This window comes from Heptranchias perlo, chromosome 17 (genome assembly GCF_035084215.1).
Source record: "Heptranchias perlo isolate sHepPer1 chromosome 17, sHepPer1.hap1, whole genome shotgun sequence".
In the NCBI taxonomy this organism is placed as follows: Eukaryota; Metazoa; Chordata; class Chondrichthyes; order Hexanchiformes; family Hexanchidae; genus Heptranchias; species Heptranchias perlo.
The window spans coordinates 19725693-19748085 of NC_090341.1; the positions used below are offsets into that span (position 1 = coordinate 19725693).

A 22393-nucleotide genomic window follows, 5' to 3' on the forward strand; every position below is an offset into this window, starting at 1 on the left:
CTTACCAGTACCGCATAAGTGTAAAACAACATTTTTCTTGGCTCTTAAAACATTTTTAAAGTTTGTTGAAAAATGTATTGATCTTGATAATTAAGCAGTGAATTGAACCATCTTATTTCACTGCACTGGTTACTTCAAAGAATTAGTTTATAAAGGCAGTAAGATGATCAATAGACAGCTCAACAGCAAACTTGTCATTAGCTGGTGACTTCATGTAAATAGGGTCAATGTGCTATGTCAGTGACATAGCTTTCCTTAAGTTTTGTAATTTTTCTGCTCAATTTTCTTGTGGCACCTACCATATTGCTTACTCTAACCTTGTCGTTTATCTGTCTCCTTTGGATTTTTCTATTGTTTTTGCTTTCAGCGACCTAGTATATTATCTCCATGTACTGTTTACTTATAACTTAAAGCACTATAGCTACTGTGTAAAACTATTCTAACGCTGGTATTGCCTTCATAACGAAGGTTGTATTTTATTAAGGAGCAAGGTCTGAGCCACTGCACACAATTATGACTTTAGGCTTAAACGTAGCCATTAATCTAAAACATTAAAGTTATCACAGTACTGCAATCCCATAAAATGTCACACTTTTAAAGGCCACCAGGGTACATATAAATACCCCTCTTTAATGTTCTAATAAGGAAGCGCTGAATTTCAAAGTGTATAAGGAATTCCTATCAATGTAACATTATTTAGTATTTCTTGTGCTGAACATAGGGGGCCCAACACAACCCCAAGGACCACATCCACAAAGCCAAGATCTACTGCAGCAACATCACGCTTCTCCTGAGGGGCTGCGTCCACAAGGAGGTCTGCGTCCCACTGGCCCCCCAACTCAGCAACAAAGACAACCAAGCCAAGCAATGCAACAACCACAGCCTACTTTGCAAACCCAGAGACCACAAGGTCAACTACTGAAGGAGCAACCTGAGCAGAAGATGCAGGCACAGCCTCCACTCAAATCGCAGCAACAATCACAATCCCATCCTCATTTAAAGTAAGATAGTGTTAATTTGGGGTTTCTTTCTCATACAAAGTATAAAACTGCCATCTCAAATATTAAACTTAACAAATATTGGTAACACAAAAAACATAAAAAGCACCAGTGAAAATTCACTTTCAAACAATTAAAAAATGGATATAAAATACTCAAACAAGGAGTGTTCCTTCCTTTTCATCAGATCTGAAAATGTTGAATACACAATGTGAAACTCCACAGTGTTTCATGAGGATGTAAGCCTCCCCATCTCACTTTCTCCCCTTGTCTCCCCTTCCTCATATCCCTTCCATCACCCCGTATCCCTTCCCTCTTTTTCCCACCCATTCTTTCCTTCTCCTTTTCCTCCTCCCCCCCCCCCTTCACTCTCACTTCTTCTCTACCTCCTCTGCCATTTCCCTTACCATCTTCCCCTTTGCCTCTGATATTTTCCCCTCTCTCCCTTCACTTTATACTCCCCCTTTCACTTCTCCTCCCTCCTGGTTTAGTCATGATTTTGCTGTTTTCGGTCTGTGGTCTAAAATGTTGGCTATATCTCCCACAAGCCAGTTAATGAAAAAGGGGAAAAAGCGAATCCTTTTAATCAGCTGTGAACTATAATTAGGAGGCAGTTAAAGAACTGAACGAGTAGAGCGATGGCAAACACAGATGTTTACTTAGAATATTTTGGTATCTGGGTTCCTGATTCAACACAGCAGTCAGTTTCAACATTACCTACAAATTTAATATGTTTTCCAGATGTCTTGATTGCAACTGAATTCACAGGTATACCTCTCAAGTCACCTCCTCATAATGATGACACCTCCAGGGAAATTCTGCCAGGCCATGAATATGCAGGTGGTTTATAAAAACCATCATTCAAAATAACTCTTCCAGCTGCACCTTATTTCAGCAGACACAGGGTCGCTTGTGCTTTAAATGCAAATAACTCTCTTCCCATTGCCTACACTGATCTGGTACAATGTTCTGTGTCACCATTACTTGAGCTTAGTGCATATGATAAATAAGTTTATTTGGGTGTCGATGCTGACTTTCAGGCAGATCTGCTGGCAAATTTTATAACATTTCCCTGGTGCAACCAAAGATGAGCACAGCTGAAGAAATGGTTCTGTTGGCTGGCAATCTTAGAAATGAACATGCTCTTTTCTTAAATAACTATTTTTGCAAAGTCATTTTGGATTTCTTGTGCTTTGATTATGACAACCCAAAGAGGCTTCTGTAAACTAGTTCTTGTGAGCTAAAAGCAGGTGACCCTCTTTAGAGATATATTCAACTAAAAAATTAAGTATCTCAAACTCCACATTCCTAGATTTAAGCTTATTTTCCCTAAACTCAGCATCAGCAGAAACGTTACTTATTTTCAGTAAAATAAGCATACAAGAAGGCTTGAAATTCCTGTAGCACTCTTATTTAAATGTTATTACTGTTCCCTTTTCATAACCTGTTTCAGCACATTATGCAGCTAAAGATTTTACATCGAAAGCTTTTGCGATAAACAATTAAGCAGTATTAAATCACATTTTTATATTATAGCTATAGAAAATTTGTTAAAATTTACTCATTATTAATGAACAGGGGTCATAGAATGCCTGATGCATATCTTACAGTGCTTAAGGAACAAAAGTAAAGCATGATGAAAACATGATGCTGAGTCATATTCAAGGCTGAGATGGATAGATTTTTGGACTCTAGGGGAATCAAGGGATATGGGGATCGGGTGGGAAAGTGGAGTTGAGGTCGAAGATCAGCCATGATCTGATTGAATGGCGGTGCAGGCTCGAGGGGCCGCATGGCCTACTCCTGCTCCTATTTCTTATGTTCTTATGAGATACTATCACTTTTCATGATATAGATGGTTTTATGAGAGTAATGGTTTATTGATATTGTGGTATCCTTCAACGATTAAAATATAATTAAGTGCATTTATTTTTGTTTTGGTTTTGCAGTAAATCACAATCTTTGACCAATGCATTCAACATTTCGGAATCATCACTATTTCGATCAAATTTGAATGAGGACGAAGCGAAGGCTGAAACAATCCGTAACTTGAGGAAGTCCTTTGCCAGTTTATTTTCTGATTAGAAGAAATTGAATGCCATGAGGTGTTGGATAACTCCATGTCAATGTTACACTAAGCTGTAGCGTACTAACTTCAGTGACTATAGAAAAATTCTGTTCTGTGGCCCTAGAGTTGATACCTTCTGTAGTGCACTTGCGGGTGGATAGTGTAACGTGTATAAAGTAGGATGTGATATAATGAGCTGCATTAGGTCAGTTAGGTGCAAGAAGACTTTGATAAAAATCACGCTCCATTTAACAGTCAGTACTAGTGTGGTATCTGAGTGGTTTTTCAACAGGGGAAAGAAACTATCCTTTAGCATATTCACTGTGATGTTGTGATATGAGCACAGAGCTGCCTTATAGTGAATGTAACATTTCTATATTTTACTCCATAGTGAAGTCTGACAGTATGATACTCAATAAAAATGTGCTTATTTCTGTTCACTTCCTTGCCAGAATGCAATATTAGTTAACAAAATGCTTTTGTGATTAGTTATACTGTGCTGTAGTAAGTTTGATACAGTACATATGTTGTGGCCAATCTACCAGTTACTTTTGAATTGGTCAAAAGTAACATCAGTATTATGAGTGTGAATTGATTGAGATCCCTTTGTAATGTAAGGAATGAATAAAAATTGCATTCCACTACATTTGCACTTGCAGAAAATGCTTTCCTCTAAGTGTAACAACTTATATAGACAATTGGGGGGTAGTGTCATAGAATAACTTCCTATAGACATCAATGTATATTAAAAAATAACATCTCTATTATCCTAGTGTATGTGTTATATACTCTATTATGTTGTAAAGTTGTTGTTAATACCTTTTAGTTTTTTTCTTGCTTTTCTAACCCAGCATAACTTGTATGATCTGCTAAAATTAAGCAACTTTGTGTCCGGTGTACATATATTCATCAAATAAATGAAGACATTGTGATTATTTGGGGAGATACCTCCAAAGGAAACCACAGCATCACAGCATATTGCATCTGTTCTATCATATTTTACAATATATAGTATTAATACTATGCCATGTGATCACCATCTGTTTAGACGTTTTGGTATATGATCACATTACTGTAGATTGTTGATGAATAAAACTACAGTGACTATACCACAGACTGATCATATACCTATCAAAATCAAGAATAAAGTCACAGAAATATGATATCTTTAACAGCAATCACTTTCTTATTGTAGTTATAGATACTAAACTGGAAAAAGTTGAACAGAATTTAAATAAACAAAGTTGTAAACTTCAGTTAATAAAATAATAGCAGAATTGAAAAAAAGCATGGCTGTTTAAAGTTGAAGGTTGTAAGCAAAGACACTGGAGATGGTGGTAGACTGGCAAGTCATTCACAGAGAAAGCCTGATTCAAATTCTTTGCAGTGCCATGTTACAATTCCACTTTCTTCGATTTACTAATCCCTCATCCTGGGACCAACCAGATGGATCACAGTAGCCTTTTCCATTCTTGTACATTTCTATGTTCCTATCCTTTCCCTGAGGCAAAGTGTGATATTAATATAATTATTTATGAGCCACATATTTGATGCTAATGTGAAAGTATAATTTGTCATCGCTGATTATAATTTAAGTCGACAAACCAATTGCATTAGCTGCCTGAGCGTGTTTTGTTCTTGGAGCTTTTTTAATTTCTATAATAATTATGTTTATATTGCTACAAGCAACAAAAGCACAATTGCCAATATTATGCCCTCCCACACTCCTTCTAGCTATAAGACTAATAAAAATAAACTGAGATAGTACTCTATCTCTGTTCAGTAAAACAAAGATTGATCTGTAGCAATAGTAACTGCTGTATTGCATGCAGGGAGCATATGCAATCCCTGTGAAATGAGTCAGTTCAATATCCTAATGCTTAAACCGATGTACTTATGTGAGTTTATATGAGTTTAACAGAACTGGTTTCTTACTTGAAGGCCAGAAAAAGACTCAGGAGAGATGCAAACTGCCCAAAAAAAACTTTTAAAAATTTCAGTCATTGATGTAATCCTACAACAGATCTAGTCTTGCCAGTCTTCTATGTATTTCAGGATATCCTAACTATAGTTTTCAGTATTCACACTCAAATGATTGTTTTAGCGAGCAAATGTTCTTTCATGTAAGACATACAATTCTGTATTATTAGTCACACAAAATTTCTAATTTCTAATCTGATCATCTTGATGATTTAAACAGTACAGTAGATTAAAGCCAAATGTTACCTATGAACCATAACAGTTCATTGTTTTATTGGCATAGTCCGATCATAGCAAAATCCATACTATCCTAAGCCTTTATTGCAACGTGTTCTCCATAAAGTTTTTATCCAAATTTACAAGGTAGGTAACAACTATGTACATGTGAAAAACAGGATAGGAAGGATTTGACATAACCACACATCTGCCTTATCTAGCAGGTGCAGATAACATACAGCATTATTCTCATCTATACCAGAATTATCAATCTGTCATTTGTTATCCTGCCACCAAATGGTACATATGCAAAATGCGGAATGTTAGCCAGTGTGGTTTCAGTTGCACAAAATAATTTTACATTTAGTTATTAATTTTCTAGATGTATTTTTAGTTATTCATTTTAGATATGAAGTCATTTTAGTTTCAATTATAGTTAATTAATGAAAATTATTTTTTATTAAGGATGATTTTATAGTTAATAAAAACCACATGGTTGTTAGCATTTATAATGAAAACATCTATTTCAGAGACACTTTTTAGCCATGTAAATGAACTTTATGACATTTTTAAGTTTCACCAGAGTTTTCATGTGTGCCAATATCTGAGAAACATGCTTTTGATTGTCATCTCCTTGCAGCACTTAAACTTGGATATGCTGTTGGGCAATGTTGAGGGAGAGAAAGTGCTTATGTAATACTGCCCAATCTATGTTCCTTATTAAAGAAAGAAAGAAACTTACACACTAATAAAGTACTTTTGAAGTGTAGTCCCTGTTGATTTGTAAGGCAACACGGCAGTCAATTTTCACACAAGAAGGTTCCACAAACAGCAGTGAAATGAATGACCAGTTAACCTGTTTTTTCAATGTTGGTTCAGGAATAGATGTTAGGACACTGTGAGCACTCCCCCGCTCTTTCTCGAATACTGCCATGGGATCTTTTATGACCACCGTATCCATAAGACAGTTCATTTCAGAAAATACTTGAATCCAGACCACTGAGGCTCGGCTGTTCTCTACTTACAGTGAAACCATACCACAGTACATGGTTAATGCAGTGGGAATTAGCTTTCTTGCGTCTTAAGAAGGCATCAATTCTACGTGCTGTGAATAATTTAGCATTCACCTCTCTGGATAGTCAGGGAGGTGGGAAGTCACAATTCTGCAAAGTTGAGTTTTGACTGTCTTGGTCATGACTCTAACCCAAAAAGATTACATCCATGTCTTTGCACTTAAGATTACTACATGTACACCCATTCAAACAGGAAAGACATCTGTTTCTATAACAATCCCAGGGACAAGTGCACATTTACAACTTCCCGTATTGTTTATCAAAGCTGAAAAATGTGCTATTCATTACTTAAATGATTACAAAAAAAATCAATTCTAATGAATTGAATTATAAGTTGTAAATTATAAGTAAGTATGTCCTTTGGTTAATAGAAAATGGGGTAAGCATAATGATTCCTACTTGAATAAGAGTAATGACGTAAAAGTAGTGACACAGGTTAATAAGACCATAAAAAAGCAAATAAAGCGCTATGGTTCATTTCTAGAGGGATGGAATTGAAAAGCAGGGAAGTTATGTTAAACTTGTATAGAACCTTGGTTAGACCACACTTGGAGTACTGTGAACAGTTTTTGTCTCCATATTATAAAAGGATTTAGAGGTAATGAAGAAGGTGCAAAAAAGATCTACTAGGATGATACCAGAACTGAGACGTTGTACCTATCAGGAAAGACTGAACAGGCTGGGGCTCTTTTCTCTGGAAAAGAGAAGACCGAGGGGTGACCTGATAGAGGTCTTTAAGATTATGAAAGGGTTTGATAGGGTAAATGTGGAGAAGATGTTTCCACTTGTGGGGAAGACCAGACCTAGGGCCAAGATTTTAAGATAGTCACTAATAAATCCAATAGGGAATTCAGGAGAAACTTCTTTACCCAGAGAATGGTTAGAATGTGGAACTCGTTACCACAAGGAGTAGTTGAGGCGACTAGCATTGATGCATTTAAGGGGAAGCTAGATAAACACATGAGGGAGAAAGGAATAGAAGGATTTGTTGATGGGGTTAGAAGAAAGGTGGGAGGAGGTTATTGTGGAGCATAAACACCGGCATAGACCAGTTGGGCCGAATGGCCTGTTTCTGTGCTGTAAATTCTATGTAAGATATCTCTTATTTCCCCAAAAGGCTGAAAATAATTCTCTGGATTTATAATAATATGTTCTGTTTTCTATTTCTCTTTTATATGTATCAGCCTAGAAATGGCACAATTTTGAGATGGAGAACTCTGGTGTACAAAGATCAGAGGGGCAGGAATTTGCGGTGGAACTTGTTTCCAGCGGGCTTCTCCCTTTTCTTGTTTAGAAAAACAATTATGACAAAGGGGAGCAATGGGCGCTTCTTCCGCTCACCTGTCCCCGCTGTCCTGACATTACTTTTGAGAGTGCCCCACCCCGCCCCCTGCCGGAAATCCCCTCAGTTACGTCTCCTGTGTGGCCAGTGGTAAATATACCTGCTTGAAGCCGGTGTAGTTGCCATACAGGGCAATGTGTGGGCCCCACAATGCCATATTCAAACTGCAATCAATCCAATTGAGATTGATTGTTGTTTAGATACCTGGCCCATGACAAGGGAGCATCCAGGAAGGAAATTGGAGCCTCTTAAATCTTCAGCCAGGCTGCTGTTTCCCCCACCCCACCCCACCCCACCCCAACAGAGTGGTAAAGTGCTGCTCCTCAATTCTGCTTGCTCTGAAGAGCGGGCACCACGATATCATCATTAATGGTGGGGTTGTCCACCTTTAACATTCAAATCACCCCATCCCCAGGATTTGACAGGGTTATGTCGAAGTCCTAAAGACAGAAGCCCTGCTCCAGATGTTTCTGGCAGTGCAATGGTGCCATGGGATTTCTAGGTTATTAGGGCCGAATTTAACTCGGAAGCCGGCGGCAGCAGACAGCAAACCGGCGTGAGAATCTTCATTGGAGACCCAGCATATTTTTACTGCTGGGCCTCTTTTGTATGCCACCAGTTAGCTGCTTGCCCATTTCGGGAGGAAAGCAGAAGCTGGCCAGCGGATGGGGGGGAAACGAAGATTTTGCAATTCAGAGGCCTCCTGCCAGCATCAAGGGAAGACTGTCAGTGAGGGGGGAGGGGAGTGTTGTGAGCGCCTTGCAGCTGGGGAGGGGGGGAGCCCGAGGCAGCACACACCCGGACGTTCCTTGTGGAGCCTGGAGGAGCCCTCCTGCTGGCCCCATTAAGGAAAATTTTTCACTTATCTTCAGTGGCCTCGCTGGCTTTCCAACAGCTTTATCTGAAGGGTAGTCATGGGAAGGGGGTGCCCCACTCAGCAGCAAAGTAAAACATTATTGGGGTCTCATATCTATCATATGTCCTTGATTTGCATATATTAATGAGGCTCCCACTGGACTCCAACGGGAGCCATATCCGCCACCAAAACCATCGGCATTAAAATGGGGAATCGGCGGGAACTCCATTTTAACTGCTCCCCTGCTGCTTTCCCGCCGAAAGTTAAAATTCCCCCTATTCTTTTTTGTATAAGTTCCCATAGAATAATATACTCAATGAGAAGTACAGAAAGCTGTTTATTCCATTACATAAACTACAGTACAGTTACCATATCTGAAACTATATTCAAGTCCAAACAGATATTCAGAATCCCATCTATTAGATGTGAGTACTCATGAAGCGCATGGTTAATTTAGAGTGATGTGGCCTAAAGCAGAAAGGAAAAAGAAAAAGGGGCAAGAGAAGAGTTATAAGAAAGCAATAGTTATAAGACCACTATTGAGGAAAAAGTGTTTGCCAAACTTTTTCTCGTTTTCAAAAAACAGTTTAATTGTGTAATATTGTTTATTTTAGTAGCACCCCATGTGTGAACTGAAAATAAACAATACTAGTCAGCCCAGTGAAACAGGAATTTCCCTGATCCTGCTTTCAGTGTAAGGGTTAATATGGATATTTATAACTGAAAGACTATACAATTAATTTTGTTATTTTTGTTATGTTTTGATTTGTCTCTATGTTACATATTTGATGCAGCAAGGCCTACTGCAAGTTGACATCTGTGAACTAGAAATAACCGAATTGTTAATTTTAAATACTTTATAAGTTTTAGTGATAAAAGGTTCTGCATGCCATTTGCTAAGCATTTCATCAAAGAGCAAAAGACAACACAACTTCCTGTATGTGAAATATATATTCAATCACTCATCAATTTCAGAGATACATTAGCATGAAAGGAAATGTCCATAATACTATGGCTTGGCTCTAAAGCCTTAAATACAAAGAAGGGTTTATGACTATGACCACAGGTACAGTTGGATGAACTTGGCATAAGTAGTCAAATCACATGATAACTAAAGAGGTGTAAAGTGAATATGTTGGCTCAGATTTTCCCATTTTGACGATGAGTGCCATAAGCTAAACCATGTGCACGCCAATCCTCCAGTGCCGAATTGACATCAAATTTTACTAGAAAATTGATCTGAATATGCCACTGCGAGGATAGAGGTGAATGAGAAGCGGCGCAGCCAATTGCCAATAAAGGGATCTTAGTTTTATAACAACAACTTGCATTTATATTGCACCTTTAAGTAAAATGTCACAAGACGCTTCACAGGAGCGTTATCAAACAAAATTTGACACCAAGCCACATAAGGAGAAATTAGGACAGGTGTCCAAAAGGTTGATCAAAGAGGTAGGTTTTAAGGAGTGTCTTAATTTAGAGAAAGAGGTAGAGAGGTGGAGAGGTTTAGGGAGGGAATCCCAGAGCTTAGGGCCTAGGCAGCTGAGGGCACGGCTGCCAATGGTGGAGCGATTAAAATCAGGGATTGGCAAGAGTCAAGAACTGGAGGAGCGCAAAGATCTTGGAGGGTTGTAGGACTGGAGGAGGTCACAGAGACAGGGAGGCGCGAGGCCATGGGGGGATTTGAAAAGAAGGATGAGAATTTTAAAATAGAGGCATTGCCAGACCGACAGCCAATGAAGATCAGTAAGCACAGGGGTGATGGGTAAACGGGACTTGGTGCGAGTTAGTATATGGGCAGCAGCTTTTTGGATGAGCTCAAGTTTATGGAGAGTAGGAGAGTATTGGAATGGTCAAGTTTAGAGGTAACAAAGGCATGGATGAGGGTTTCAGCAGCAGATAAGCCGAGGCAGGGATGGAGACAGATGATGTTACAGATGTGGAAGTAGGCAGTCTTGGTGATGGGGCGAATATGTGATGGAAGCTCATCTCAGGGTCAAGAAGGACGTCAAGGTTGCGAACAGTTTGGTTCAGTCTCAGACGGTGGTCAGGGAGAGGGATGGAGTCGGTGGCTAGGGAATGGAGTTAGTGGCGGGGACCGAAGTCAACGGCTTCCATCTTCTCACTATTTAGTTGAAGGACATTTTTGCTCATCCAGTACAGTCGGACAAGCAGTATGACAAATCAGAGACAGTGGAGAGAACCAACAAAGGCCATCATCATTTTTCTTCATATGGACTTGATTTGTTAAAAAGGTCATGTGTGCAGAATGCAGAATCAGACTGGAAGTTGAATAAATTGATCGGCAGATTCATTTTTTTTAAAAGTTACTTTGGATTGTAATTTCAATTGAGCTGCTTCAATTTTTATAATTATTGAAAGAAATATAAAAGTCAGAAAGTTGAGGCTTGCTGGTGTTGAATTTCATCCTTTGGTCTTATTTTCATTGAGTAATTGCAGATTTCATTTGAACTATAAGGTCTATTGAAATCTCAATTTTTAAAAATATAGCAAGGTTATACAGAACAGCCATTAAATGATGTTCTGCAAAGCTAGTTTTTGCTTGAACTCTAAAAGGGCTGATAAATATACACCAGTTCCTCAAACTGACTGGTGCTTTATGAATGTTTATTTTTACCCAGGACAACACAATCTCGTCGCTTGAACTTCAGGTATTTTGCTGAAACATCGTTCTTCACCAAGTCTTTGGCTCAGAGATCGTTGTTATTTATATTCTGAAAGGTAACAGTTTGTTTAGGAGCTCAAATGATTTTCAGCGTCATTTAAAAGTAAAGTCTGATTCAGCGAATGCATTATATAAAGTCAATATCACGCTACTGCCAAGCCACCAGCACCATTATTTGTAAGTCTATGTGGCAGCGGCATGAAAACTGGCTTAAATGCAGGAAAATGGCGATCACCGTTGATTTCAATGGGGAGCGGAGTAATGATAAATACTTTCTAACTGTTTTTAGTAAGGGTGACGGCGGAGCGTTGCAAAAGTCCCAGGAAAATATGGAGTGGCATAATTAATGGTGTAAATGACTTAGTCCATAATTTCCTCTTTCCTTTGTGCCATTCAAGGGTCCCTGCGATGTAGATGAATCACTACAATGGAGCAAGTCCCCAGGAAAATCTGAGCCATTATATCTGATTTTTATTACATCAGGTTTTTTGACAGCTTTCATAAAGAATCACAGCAACCATCATTCTTGACACTTAAAACAGGAGTTTCAGATATATTCACAGATTCTATTGTGTTAATACACAATCATGATGTATTTACCCTGGGCAGTATAGTACACTTATCTATGATGTATTAAAAGTTTTGTGTATAGAATGCCATGAGACACTTTCTGTAACATTTTTGTGCAATGTTTCTCAGTCACAATTAATCAGTCAAATTTATTCTACCCTAAGGCAAGTTATCTGTCTTATTGTCCAGGTACTTCACCCAGGCCTTCAACATGACAGACATCATCCATGCTTTCTCATTTGTATTGGAACACACAGGAAACTGCTGCTTTTTTGATTTCCCAATTTCAAATGTTCACACATATTAGAACTATTGCTCTTTCATATTTAACTTGCTATATTTCTCCAGAGAAGTGTAAAGGCTTATCAGTGAGCATATGCCAAAAGAGACCTGTTTCATCAGCGTTAAAATGTCTGATGGATCATATTCTGAAAGACGCAGCAAAGGAGTAACCTCTCCCACGAGCATCCTCTACACCTGGGTCTATGGCACCTGCTTCACAGCAAATGTCTCACAGTTTGATGTTGTGACATTTTTTCCATCTCCCATCCACCTATTGGTGACCTTGAGGTCCTCCATTTTAGGACAGGACGACTGGTAGAAATGGACCACTGCATGGCAGACCTTGTGAAAATACCTATCAAAATCAGCACAACACCTTATGCACATTCATCAGAGTAAGCTCCTGTACATGCTTTCAATTGCCATCTCCTTACAGCACTTGAACTTGGATATGCTCATGAGCAATTTTGAGAAAGAGAAAGTGCATATGCCAATTTGTTTTATGACCTTTTTCTTTCTTCTTTCCATTTGCAACTGTTGCAGAATTACTATTCTCCAAAGCACAATCTCTGTTCTCCAATGCAGAATTTTCCTTATTGGTAGAGTTCTACACACCATCTTGGTTCTCATGCCATCTCTCATCAAGGTCATGGGATTGCATATGTATGAAACAGCTGGTACTTGAGTAAAAGTAACACTAAAGTATCTCTTGGGTAATGTCAATGCAGCCTTACTCCTCAATTCCAAGCTACTTAATTCAAATGATCTGATAATTCAATGTTTATCAACAGATTCCCACTGTCCTGTGTTGTGTACACTGATTTATTCTAATTATCGGATAATTCAAATTTTTTAACACAAAAAAACTGAATTATCAGCAGTAAACTGTTAAGATTTAATAAGTGGCATCTCACTTTAATCAGTTTCATTTAACATGGATTTTGACCAGTATTAAATAACACAGAAAACTCTCATACCTAGAATTAATTTTGCTAAAGGGAATATTATGTTAAAAAACATTTTTGTTATATACAGGTTCAACTGCATTGTTTCATCCTGTGGAATATTATTTAAGAAAGAAAGAATTTGCATTTATATTGTACCTTTCATGACATCAGGATGCCCCAAAGCACTTCACAGCCAATTAAATTATTTTCTGAACTATGGGGCCCGATATTAGGAGGGAGGCGGGTTGCTAGCGGGGAGTCGACTGGGCGCGTGTAAGTAAATTGAAGCCATTTACCCTGGCTTCCGGGTTTCGCACCCGCATCATAGGCTGTCAGCTGGAGGAGCTCTATTTAAAGGAGCAGTCCTCCACTGACTGATGCTGCAGAAAGGAGCCAGAATTACGGCATGGAGCAGCCCAGGGGGTTGGCTGCTCCCAGGTTTAATGATGCCTCACTCCAGGTCCTACTGGATGGGGTGAGGAGGAGGGGGAAGACAGAAATCTTCCCCCCGGCGGACGAGAGGAGGTGGCCTGCCTCTGCCACCACAAAGGCCTGGCTCGAGGTGACAGAGGAGGTCACCAGCACCACCAACATATCACGCACCTGCACACAGTGCAGGAGGCGCTTCAATGACCTAACCAGGTCAGCTGAAGAGAGTACACTTACTCATTCCCCTACACTCTGTCTGCCACATCACCGCCCCCACCCCACATCTCCTTCTGCACTGCCAATACTACTATATCACATCACTCTTCACACCCACTCAAAGCTCATCCTCATCTTACCTGCACTTACTCACCTTGCCAGTACTCATCCCACCACTACCACTCAACCCAATCCTCATACAATCTCATGGCTCTATCTCATACTCACCCCCTGATGCATCTCTTTCACGGTCAGCCTCACCCAACCTGCCACTACCTGTGCTGCAGCCACAGGGCATGCATCACATATGTGTAGTAGGAAGCGTAAGGCAAACGTGTCCTGAGCATGAAGGGGATGCACAAGGGTGTTTGAGGGCTTGTCATGGCTTTTACTTATATTTGATTTCTGATCAACTCACATTGTCACCACTACTGCCACGTCTTGGCCCTTCTTGACTGGCTTGTGCAATAATGCCCTTTCATGAGGTTCTCCATGCACACCCTTGATGCCACCCATTGGGTTACCCTACAGTGGGTGTATGTGTAGTTGCACGACTACTTTGTGCAGGTGTCTGTTGCGCAGCACTATGTTGTGTAGCACCACGTGGCGGATATGGACAGTATGCCTGGCGAGGCTGGTGATGTTGGTCATCCTCCAATGAAGTGATGAATACAGCAATGGAACCCCCCCCCCCCCACCCCATCTTGACGGTGTGAGTGTGAGGGGGTCCACAGAGTAGGTAAATGTGTTTGGACAGCAGAGTTTAGGATATGATTTAATAATTTAGAGTGTAGAGACAACGGTGTGGCAGGCAAAAGTTTGTCTGAGGTGACAGAGTGCCCTGCTGCAATGAATGAGGGTTTACCCCGCACCTGTTAAATGGACCTTTGAGAGGAGCCGAGCCGAGCGGAGGGAGCGTCCGATAAAAGGCGGGATTTCAGAGCGCTGAGAACAGCTGAGAGGAGCCGAGCCGAGCGGAGGGAGCGTCCGATAAAAGGCGGGATTTCAGAGCGCTGAGAACAGCTGAGAGGAGCCGAGCTGAGCGGAGGGAGCGTTCGATAAAAGGCGGGATTTCAGAGCGCTGAGAACAGCTGAGAGGAGCCGAGCCGAGCCGAGCTGAGACCGAGTTCGAAGTGACGTCAGGAATCAGATCGGGACGCGACACAGGGGAGGCACCTGATTGGTGAGTAGGTTCAGGTGAGTATTTCTACTTATCGACAGTAACTGAAGTAAAAGGAAAGGGAAGGTCTGCAGGTCTTATCGGAAGTAGCGTTTATTTTTTAGTGAATCAAGGTCCCTAGTGTAGTTAACATTCTCTAAATTGAGAACAATTTAAAGGAGTAAACTCCTTAAAGGGAGTGGTAAGTAGTTTTTCTTTCCTTTTTTTTTCTCTTGACATTGTAGTTGTTCGTAAGCTAATTTAAGGGTTAAGTCATGGCAGGAGATCCCAGCGCCGTGTCATGTTCCTCTTGTGGGATGTGGGAATTCAGGGCTCCTTCCTGTATCCCTGATTCCTTCACCTGCGGGAAGTGTGTCCAGCTGCAGCTATTGTTTGACCGCTTGACGGCTCTGGAGCTGCGGATGGATTCACTTTGGAGCATCCGCGATGCTGAGAAAGTCGTGGATAGCACGTTCAGTGAGTTGGTCACACCGCAGATAAAAATTACTGAGGGAGATAGTGAATGGGTGACCAACAGACAGAGGAAGAGTAGGAAGGCAGTGCAGGGGTCCCCTGCGGTCATCTCCCTCCAAAACAGGTATACCGTTTTGGATACTGTTGGGGGAGATGGCTCACCAGGGGAAGGTGGCAGTGGCCAGGTTCATGGCACCGTGGCTGGCTCTGCTGCACAGGAGGGCAGGAAAAAGAGTGGCAGAGCTATAGTGATAGGGGACTCGATTGTAAGGGGAATAGACAGGCGTTTCTGCGGACGCAACCGAGACTCCAGGATGGTATGTTGCCTCCCTGGTGCAAGGGTCAAGGATGTCTCGGAGCGGCTGCAGGACATTCTGGAGGGGGAGGGTGAACAGCCAGTTGTCGTGGTGCATATAGGCACCAACGATATAGGTAAAAAACAGGATGAGGTCCTACAAGCTGAATTTAGGGAGTTAGGAGTTAAACTAAAGAGTAGGACCTCAAAGGTAGTAATCTCAGGATTGCTACCAGTGCCACGGATTAGTCAGATTAGGAATGACAGGATAGCTAAGATGAATACGTGGCTTGAGAGATGGTGCAAGCTGGAGGGATTCAAATTCCTGGGCCATTGGAACCGGTTCTGGGGGAGGTGGGACCAGTACAAATTGGACGGTCTGCATCTGGGCAGGACTGGAACCAATGTCCTAGGGGGAGTGTTTGCCAGTGCTGTTGGGGAGGGTTTAAACTAATGTGGCAGGGGGATGGGAACCGATGCAGGAAGTCAGTGGGAAATAAAGTGGTGACAGAAACAAAAGGCAGTAAGGGAGAGTGTACAGAACATGACCGGACAGATGGTCTGAGAAAGCAGGGCAAAGACCAAGGGAAGTCTAGATTAAACTGCATTTATTTCAATGCAAGAAGTCTGATGGGCAAGGCAGATGAACTCAGGGCATGGATGGGTACATGGGACTGGGATGTTATAGCTATTACTGAAACATGGCTAAGGGAGGGGCAGGACTGGCAGCTCAATGTTCCAGGGTACAGATGCTATAGGAAAGATAGAGCAGGAGGTAAGAGAGGAGGGGGAGTTGCGTTCTTGATTAGGGAGAACATCACGGCAGTAGTGAGAGGGGATATATCCGAGGGTTCGCCCACTGAGTCCATATGGGTAGAACTGAAAAATAAGAAGGGAGAGATCACTTTGATAGGATTGTACTACAGACCCCCAAATAGTCAACGGGAAATTGAGGAGCAAATATGTAAGGAGATTACAGACAGCTGCAAGAAAAATAGGGTGGTAATAGTAGGGGACTTTAACTTTCCCAACATTGACTGGGACAGCCATAGCATTAGGGGCTTGGATGGAGAGAAATTTGTTGAGTGTATTCAGGAGGAATTTCTCATTCAGTATGTGGATGGCCCGACTAGAGAGGGGGCAAAACTTGACCTCCTCTTGGGAAATAAGGAAGGGCAGGTGACAGAAGTGTTAGTGAGGGATCACTTTGGGACCAGTGATCATAATTCCATTAGTTTTAAGATAGCTATGGAGAAGGATAGGTCTGGCCCAAAAGTTAAAATTCTAAATTGGGGAAAGGCCAATTTTGATGGTATTAGACAGGAACTTTCAGAAGTTGATTGGGAGAGTCTGTTGGCAGGCAAAGGGACGTCTGGTAAGTGGGAGGCTTTCAAAAGTGTGTTAACCAGGGTTCAGGGTAAGCACATTCCTTATAAAGTGAAGGGCAAGGCTGGTAGAAGTAGGGAACCTTGGATGACTCGGGAGATTGAGGCCCTAGTCAGAAAGAAGAAGGAGGCATATGACATGCATAGGCAGCTGGGATCAAGTGGATCCCTTGAAGAGTATAGAGATTGCCGGAGTAGAGTTAAGAGAGAAATCAGGAGGGCAAAAAGGGGATATGAGATTGCTTTGGCAGATCAGGCAAAGGTGAATCCAAAGAGCATCTACAAATACATAAAGGGCAAAAGGGTAACTAGGGAGAGAGTAGGGCCTCTTAAGGATCAACAAGGTCATCTATGTGCGGAACCACAAGAGATGGGTGAGATCCTGAATGAATATTTCACATCGGTATTTACGGTTGAGAAAGGCATGGATGTTAGGGAACTTGGGGAAATAAATAGTGATGTCTTGAGGAGTGTACATATTACAGAGAGGGAGGTGCTGGAAGTCTTAACGCGCATCAAGGTAGATAAATCTCCGGGACCTGATGAAATGTATCCCAGGACGTTATGGGAGGTTAGGGAGGAAATTGCGGGTCCCCTAGCAGAGATATTTGAATCATCCACCGCTACAGGTGAGGTGCCTGAAGATTGGAGGGTAGCAAATGTTGTGCCTTTGTTTAAGAAGGGCGGCAAGGAAAAGCCTGGGAACTACAGACCAGTGAGCCTGACATCTGTAGTGGGTAAGTTGTTAGAGGGTATTCTGAGGGACAGGATCTACAGGCATTTGGAGAGGCAGGGACTAATTAGGAACAGTCAGCATGGTTTTGTGAGAGGAAAATCATGTCTCACGAATTTGATTGAGTTTTTTGAAGGGGTAACCAAGAAGATAGATGAGGGCTGTGCAGTAGACGTGGTCTACATGGACTTCAGCAAAGCATTTGACAAGGTACCGCATGGTAGGTTGTTACATAAGGTTAAATCTCATGGGATCCAAGGTGAGGTAGCCAATTGGATACAAAATTGGCTTGACGACAGAAGACAGAGGGTGGTTGTAGAGGGTTGTTTTTCAAACTGGATGCCTGTGTCCAGCGGTGTGCCTCAGGGATCGGTGCTGGGTCCGCTGTTATTTGTTATTTATATTAATGATTTGGATGAGAATTTAGGAGGCATGGTTAGTAAGTTTGCAGATGACACCAAGATTGGTGGCATTGTGGACAGTGAAGAAGGTTATCTAGGATTGCAACGGGATCTTGATAAATTGGGCCAGTGGGCCGATGAATGGCAGATGGAGTTTAATTTAGATAAATGTGAGGTGATGCATTTTGGTAGATCAAATCGGGCCAGGACCTACTCCGTTAATGGTAGGGCGTTGGGGAGAGTTATAGAACAAAGAGATCTGGGAGTACAGATTCATAGCTCCTTGAAAGTGGAGTCACAGGTGGATAGGGTAGTGAAGAAGGCATTCGGCATGCTTGGTTTCATTGGTCAGAACATTGAATGCAGGAGTTGGGATGTCTTGTTGAAGTTGTACAGGGCATTGGTGAGGCCACACTTGGAGTACTGTGTACAGTTCTGGTCACCCTATTATAGAAAGGATATTATTAAACTAGAAAGAGTGCAGAAAAGATTTACTAGGATGCTACCGGGACTTGATGGTTTGACTTACAGGGAGAGGTTAGACAGACTGGGACTTTTTTCCCTGGAGAGTAGGAGGTTAAGGGGTGATCTTATAGAAGTCTATAAAATAATGAGGGGCATAGATAAGGTCGATAGTCAAAATCTTTTCCCAAAGGTAGGGGAGTCTATAACGAGAGGGCATAGATTTAAGGTGAGAGGGGAGAGATACAAAAGGGTCCAGAGGGGCAATTTTTTCACTCAAAGGGTGGTGAGTGTCTGGAACGAGCTGCCAGAGGCAGTAGTAGAGGCGGGTACAATTTTGTCTTTTAAAAAGCATTTGGACAGTTACATGGGTAAGATGGGTATAGAGGGATATGGGCCAAGTGCAGGCAATTGGGACTAGCTTAGTGGTATAAACTGGGCGACATGGACATGTTGGGCCGAAGGGCCTGTTTCCATGTTGTAAACTTCTATGATTCTATGATTCTATGCCACTGGCTGCTGGCTGCAACACGTCTGTTTAAACAGGGAGTGTTTCCCCCAGCATGGGAAACACGCTCTAGGGGCCCGATTTTAGCACCGGGTTTTGTGTGCATTCTCGGCGGGGGGGCCTCGAAAATCCCGATCTCCAGGTGCATGACCGGATCGCGCCACGATCCCGGCCACTTCCGGGTTCCGCGCTGACGTGCGGGGCTGCGTGTGCAGCCCCCGCTGGTGGGAATCCCACAGGCAATTAAAGCCAGCGGGATGCCACTTGAGTGTATTTACTTTGCTTGTTCAGGTCATTAAATGACCTGATTCAGCTGTCTTATTAGGAAGTGTGGGATTTTACCTTCAACTCAGACTGTTTCACATACTGGGGGAAACAGTCTCACTCCAAACGGACGTGTTGCAGCCAGCAGCCTGTGGCAGCTGCCAAGGTGCACTCCACAGGGGGGGGGGGGGGGGGAGACCCCTCACCAACGCAGGAGGCCACTCCGTCACATAGGGCAACGCCTGCCCTCCACCACCGCCCTCCAAGCCAGAAGAAACACCGACGTGGAACCGCAGCCCCAGTGCGAGGAAACACCTACCTACCGTGCACAACCCCTCAGACCAACACCTGCCAGATGGGGGCCGCTTCGACATCCTCGGAGGACGAACAGCATCACCAGCCCCAGCAGCCTCGCAGTCCACGCCGTCCACCTCATCGACGTGTAGCCTCCCAAGACGGTGCTGCGGCACACCCACCTGCACAGCACGAGGGAGGGCAACCGCAGAGAGAGCTGCGTCGCAGGAGGCACTACCCTCCCAACAGGGTCTACAGACCGAGGCTCAGCTTCATGGACCTCTCCGAGGAGCAGTGCATACGGAGGCTCAGAGTCAATTGCCAGGTAGTCGCCGACATCTGCAGCCTCCTTAATGATGAGCTGCTCCTGGATGGACCAAGCAGCATCTTCCTACCCGTCGCCGTCAAAGTCACCACTGCCCTCAACTTCTTCGCATCCGGATCCTTCCAGGGTGCCACCGGGGACATCACCGGGGTCTGCCAGTCCTCTGCACACAAGTGCATAAGGCAGGTCACCGATGGTTTGTTCCACCGAGCCTCGCACTACATCAACTTCGCCATGGACGAGCGCAGCCAGATGGAGAGGGCGGTTGGATTCCATGCCATGGCTGGCTTCCCACGGGTGCAGGGTGTAATCGACTGCACCCACATCGCAATACGGGCACCGTAAGGGCTGTTCATCAACAGGAAGGGGTATCACTCCATGAATGCCCAGCTCATCTGTGACCACCGCCAGAGATTCCTACACGTGTGCACCAGATACCCCGGCAGCTGCCATGATGCCTTCGTCCTCAGGGAGTCCACCGTCCCGCCCCTCTTCCACGCACCCAACACCGGCAACGGCTGGCTCCTCGGCGACAAGGGGTATCCCCTGCTCATGTGGCTCAGGAACCCCATCATCGAGCCGCAGCGTCGATACAATGACAGCCACATTGCTACCAGGTCTACAATTGAGCAGACCATAGGGCTGCTCAAGATGCGCTTCAGGTGCCTCGATCGTTCTGGGGGAGCGCTCCAATACACGCCATTCAGAGTGGGACGAATCATAGTTGTCTGCTGTGCCCTGCACAACATGGCCCAACAGAGAGGGGTGCCGCTGGAGGAGGCCCCATCCACACCCGCCACCCACATTGAGGACGACGATGAGGAGGAGGAGGTGGAGGAGGAGGGGGAGGAGGAGGAGGCCGCGCGAGAGGATGATGTACGACCCATGCGCCGTACACCGGCTCATCGGGATGCTCGCCAGGCCAGGGAGGCACTCATACGTCAACGGTTCTCCTAGAGTCAGACAGTCTGAGGCGTTCACATCTCATCACCTGCACATACGAGGGGCCATACCAGCCCCCTCCACAGAAGAGTGTCGCCAGTACTCCTGCACCCACAGTAGTGTGCCCAATGGGCGGCAGCAGGTGTTCGTCGTCATGATGGTCCGCACGGAACGCACCTATTGCACAAGCCGCAGAAGAATGGACGAGAGGTGGCAGGAGTGGTGAGAACGGTTGTGTTTAATATGTACATAGTGAACGACTATAAACAGAACGTGTATAAATGAACAGACACCCTGGTGCATTCCCTTTGTGGTTATAACGCCCTTGGCTTTCGTTTACGGGAACCCCTACGTGGTGCTACCCCTGTGGCTCCAGCAGAGGTAGTGGCAGGTTGCTCCTGTTCTTGCCCTGACCGGGTAGATGCTTTGGGCGGACGGCCCCTGGGTTTCGGTGCCCGTGAGTGCAACTCCACAGACTGCTCCTCCTGCACCTGTGCAGGGGCAGACTCGGCCACCTGGAGAGGAGGCACCATTGCGGGTACTGGTTGAGAGGGGGGCAACGGGTGGGACGTGGGGGCACCTTGAGTAGCGTCCCCGCTTCCATGTCCCCGTTCACCATCATCCCTCTCGTGGCCTCGGCCCACATCACCCCTTCCACCCTGCTGGACGACAGTTTGGATGGCATGTGTGGGGCCTTGCAAGGCCACCCCTAGTGTATCCGTCAGCCTGTTTATGGCGGCGGAATGTTGCTCAGCCTGAATCCGTACAGACGTTGTCAGGGCCTGCATGGACTCGATGTTCAGCTGTGCGTGACGCTCGAGGGAGGCTAGCCTGTCCTCCACCGCAGACGTTCCCGCACCTACCCGCGACACTATGTCGCCGATACCCTCCTGTCCCTGCGCCACCAATGCCCGCATGCAGGAGTTGGACTCCTCCATCACCTGCGCGATCGTGGACAATGCGCGTGGCACCTCTCCCAGTACCTCGGCAATGTGCTGGTGCCCCTCGACGACTCTCCTTTTGACTGGTGGCCCCCTGGGTTCAGCATCTGGGTCCGGCTGAGCAGAGCCTGGAGATGAGTGCACCCACCGACGTGGACCCTCCGCGGCTGCCCCTGCCACCAGGGTCTGCTCATGCTCACACGTGCGCAGTGAATCACCATGTGCAACCCCAACTAGTTGTCAAGGGGGACCCACCGAGGTGCGTGTCTCTGCGCTGGTGGATGGTTGGCTCATATGTGACGATGCACCCTCAGAGACCAGCATGTCCTCTGAGGAATCGCCCTCCTCACACACAGCGCTCGCAGACGGCCATGCAAGAGAACAGAGGGCACTATGCGGCATGTACACAAACGTTGCGGTGCGCCAGATGCCAGGTGATGATACGGTCATTCGCGATCATGAGTGTGGAGTGGCATCTTTCCCTTACCGGCCGTTTCTGCAGCGCCAGACTCGCCATCCGCCACGGAGAGGCAATGTTCCGTTCCGC

General features: G+C 44.2%; 1 protein-coding gene and 1 long non-coding RNA gene across 3 annotated transcripts in view; one reads left to right on the top strand and one right to left on the bottom strand.

The window, feature by feature from the left end:
* The window catches only part of syn2b (synapsin IIb), a 282170-nt gene extending 278149 nt beyond the window's left edge, over positions 1-4021 (top strand). Inside the window, exons 12-13 of the mRNA XM_067998658.1 lie at positions 722-1001; positions 2948-4021. Coding sequence (XP_067854759.1) covers positions 722-1001; positions 2948-3083 — 416 coding nt within the window. The 3' untranslated portion in view covers positions 3084-4021. The remainder of the gene's footprint in view (positions 1-721; positions 1002-2947) is intronic.
* LOC137334134 (uncharacterized) overlaps positions 1-22393 on the bottom strand; it is a 96002-nt gene that overhangs the window by 62850 nt on the left and 10759 nt on the right. The gene's annotated exons all lie outside the window — the stretch shown is intronic.